The sequence below is a fragment of the Coffea arabica genome, chromosome 2e, assembly GCF_036785885.1.
Source record: "Coffea arabica cultivar ET-39 chromosome 2e, Coffea Arabica ET-39 HiFi, whole genome shotgun sequence".
Taxonomy (NCBI): domain Eukaryota; kingdom Viridiplantae; phylum Streptophyta; class Magnoliopsida; order Gentianales; family Rubiaceae; genus Coffea; species Coffea arabica.
Genome location: NC_092313.1, coordinates 59,504,857 through 59,508,475, shown reverse-complemented (window position 1 = coordinate 59,508,475; position 3,619 = coordinate 59,504,857). Strand labels below are relative to the sequence as shown.

Here is a 3,619-nt window from a genome sequence, read left to right as displayed (position 1 = left end):
GATCCCGTCTTTATGAATTCTTGATGGCGCTATACCACAGGCGATCGTCAGATATCTCTCTCACAACCAAACAATGTGCCGGCTTATCTTGGAGTTAAATCTGAATAGGTTCGATTACCAGCTCGTCCGGGTATCGAATCATAGAAGACAAAGTGGCCAGAGCATCGGCGAAAACATTGCGAGTGCGAGGGATATCCCTGAAGTCCAAACTTCTGAATTTATTGGCCAAACTGAGCAGACTACAATGATATGACATGATTTTTGAATCTCGCGTCACCCACTACTTGAGCGTTTGATGCACCAACAAATTGGATTCATTGAACACAATCAAGTCCTTTATCTCCATCTCCAATGCCATTTTTAGTCCAAAAATACAAGTTTCATACTCATCCATGTTGTTAGTACAAGGAAATCGTAATTTAGTAGCGGCAGGGTAATGGTTTCCCTCAGGTGACACTAAAACAGCTCTGATTCCGGCTCCAAAAGAATTTGAAGCGTTATAAAAGAATAACCTCCACCCAGGATATTGCTCATTCATATCTTCTGATGCGCCAATAAATAAGATCTCCTCGTCAGGAAAATAGGTATGCAATGGCTGGTAATCATCTTCTCTTAGATTCTCGGCCAAATGATGTGCTGTAACTTGACCCTTGATTGCCTTCTGCGTAGTGAAAATGATATCGAATTCTGAAAGAATCATCTACCACTTCGCCATACGTCCCATCAGCATAGGTTTTCGTAACAAATATTTCAGAGGGTCGAAGTGAGAAATGAGGTAGGTAGTGTGACTGAGCAAGTAATGCCTCAAATTCTAAGCGGCCCAAGTTAAAGTACAGCAACTCCTCTCAAAAAAGGAATAGTTGGTCTCGTACGCGGTGAACTTCTTACTAAGGTAATAGATGGATTGTTCATTCTTTCCCGAATCGTCATGTTGTCCCAATACGCATCTCATAGTCTCATCCAGCACAGACAATTTTTGATCTTATCTAAAGCTTACTGACATTCATCGTTCCAGTGCATTGGTGCATTCTTCTTTAATAATTTGAAGAAAAGTTCACATGTAGAGGTTAATTGAGAGATAAATCTGCCGATAAAATTGATCTTTTCCAAAAAACTCTTCACGTCCTTGTGAGTTTTCGGTGTGGGCATCTCTCGAATTGTTTAGATTTTTGTCGGATCAATCTCAATTCCCTTTTTATTGATAATGAACCCTAACAATTTACCGGCGGTAGCCCCAAAAGCACAATTTGGAGGATTCAGTTTCAAATTTTATTTTCTCAACCTTTCGAGCAGTTTCTTTAAGTCAACCAGATGATTATCAACTTTTTTGGATTTAATGATAATGTCATCCACATAACCTTTCATCTCCTTATGAATTATATCGTGGAACAAAGTGGTGATGGTCCGTTAATAGGTGGCTCCGACATTTTTTAATCCGAACAACATTACCCAATAGCAGAAGTTTTTCATGGAGTAATGAAAGCAATCTTTTTTCTATCTTCTTTGAACCTTAGGATCTGGTGATACCTAGCGAAATAGTCACTGAAAGATTTAATTTCATGCCCCGCAGTATTGTCCAGAAGAATATGAATGTTCGGTAGCAGAAAATCATCCTTCGGACTAGCTTTATTGAGATCTCTGCAATCGACACATACTCGCACTTCTCCACTTTTTTTTCGGAACAGGTACAGGATTTGAAAGCTAAATGGAGTAATGAGATACTATGATGATTTTGGCATTCAGCTGCTTCTTGATCTGCTCCTTGATTTTAAGACTTATATCTGCTTAAATTTGCACGATTTTTTCTTTACTGGTGAAAAATTTAGATCGATTGGTAATCTGTGAATCACTATGTCTGTTGAAATTTCGAGCATATCATCATACGACCATGCAAATACATCTTGGAACATGGTTAAAAATTTGATCATCTCTTTTCTCTGCCCCTTATTTAAGTGCACGCTGATTTTGATTTCTTTAACCTCCGTCTTAGTGCCAATGTTAATGATTTCTGTCTCTTCTAAATTCGATTTGGGTTTCTCTTCATAATACTCAAGAATCTTTGAGATAGACTCAGGCTCATCCTCGCTATCACTCTCATTTTGAATTTCAAATTTCATAACTTCAAATTCGTGAAAGATATCGAGTTGGCAATTATTGAATTTCAGAACAGTGATATCTAAAGGGTCAAACGATTTTATTTTTGGCCATCTGAAAATAAAGTAAATATGCACAATAAATAAGTAAAAAATAATAAATATGGACAAAATCTTCCATTTCATTAAATTTAAAGAAGCAGATAGACATTGGAATAAAGACAAGAACCTTGCAAGCTGAAATATTAGTTAAAACCAACACATTCCCAATAAAATTATGCAGTGAGAACGGACTTTCATTTAAATAAAATGCGTATTAACATGACATTGAGAGAAAATAAATAACTAAAAATAAAGTAGCTTTTGTCATTGATTTTGGCAAAAAACAACCTCCTAATTTTACCAAAATTTCTTTCGAGAGGGAAGGTAATCTGCAGGCCAATTTTGTATGGCTTCTTTAGAGTTGGTTGGGAACTCCATTTCTTCTGGTGGCTCGTCCTTATAGGTGACTCCAACAAATAACTGAGACAAGCCCATTTCAATCTCTTCGATCGGGCATTCTTCATCCAATTCTGACAGGATTACTCCAGATGGCCGAGGAAATATGTAGTGTAGCTGCCGGACACTCATAGCAATCTGTTTTCCTTCATTTTCTACCTTTTTGTGAGCTTGCATCTTTTTCTTGTCCTTGGCAGTCGGTTGGAATTTCAATCCAAACGTGTCTTTCTTCCCAAAAAGTTCTGTAGTCTCCAAAATACCTTGTAAATTCTGCCCCAAATCTTTGCCTATCTGATACCCTCCTCTTATCATTTCCTTGGCCATCATGACGCTAGCTTCTGATCAATAAATTTTGTTCAGATGCCCGACCTACGGACACGATGTCAGCCACATGATGGGAGGAAACCAAAGTTTTTACTACCATTCTCCTCCTTCGATGCAGAATAAATGATCATAGTGCAATCAACCTCGGCGAACACAGTGATAAGCTGATCATTGACAATGAACTTCACTTTTTGGTAGAGAAAATGTGGAATGAAGCTAGAAGTGTGAATCCAAGGTCATCCAAGTAGGATGTTATATACACTTGAAAAGTTCAGAACTTGGCAAACCGCTTGAAATTGGGCGGGCCCTATCTCTTTTTTTTTTTTGGTTGCCCGCCCGGTATCCGAAGCTTTGCCCCGACTAATCCGGACCCGACCTGCGTCGCGCACCTGGCTATGGTGGGTGAGTCTCCTAACAGGGGTGTCTGCGTACACTAGGACTCGAACACGAGACCTGCTTAAGCGAATCCGAACCGCTTACCACTCGGACCAACACCTGTTAGTGGGCCCTATCTCTAGTTCTAAGTCAATTTCGCCCACTGATTCCCTTCTGTCTCCGTCAAACCCTTTTATTATCGTGGCAGATGGTCGCAACCTAGTATCCAGAAGTCCAAGTTTTACAAAAGTATTCCACGAATAGATGTTTAAAGCGGATCCATTATCTATCAAAACTCTCGGTAGCAGCTTTCCATTACACCTTACTGA

The 3,619-nt window shown here is 39.2% G+C and overlaps 1 protein-coding gene across 1 annotated transcript; it reads right to left on the bottom strand.

The window, feature by feature from the left end:
- Positions 1–94: 94 nt before the first annotated feature.
- LOC113729221 (uncharacterized) lies at positions 95–700 on the bottom strand. Its single transcript, XM_027253544.2, has 2 exons — positions 306–700; positions 95–212 (listed from the first exon to the last, which is right to left on the bottom strand). Exons 1-2 carry the CDS (start codon positions 698–700, stop codon positions 95–97), a joined length of 513 nt encoding a protein of 170 aa, XP_027109345.2.
- Positions 701–3,619: the final 2,919 nt, after the last annotated feature.

Coding starts and splice junctions, on each gene's coding strand:
- LOC113729221 (XM_027253544.2), bottom strand. CDS start 700: ATGATTCTTTCAGAATTCGATATCATTTTCACTACGCAGAAGGCAATC. Junction 213..305: donor GTGTTCAATGAATCCAATTT/GTTGGTGCATCA, acceptor CAATAAATTCAG/AAGTTTGGACTTCAGGGATA.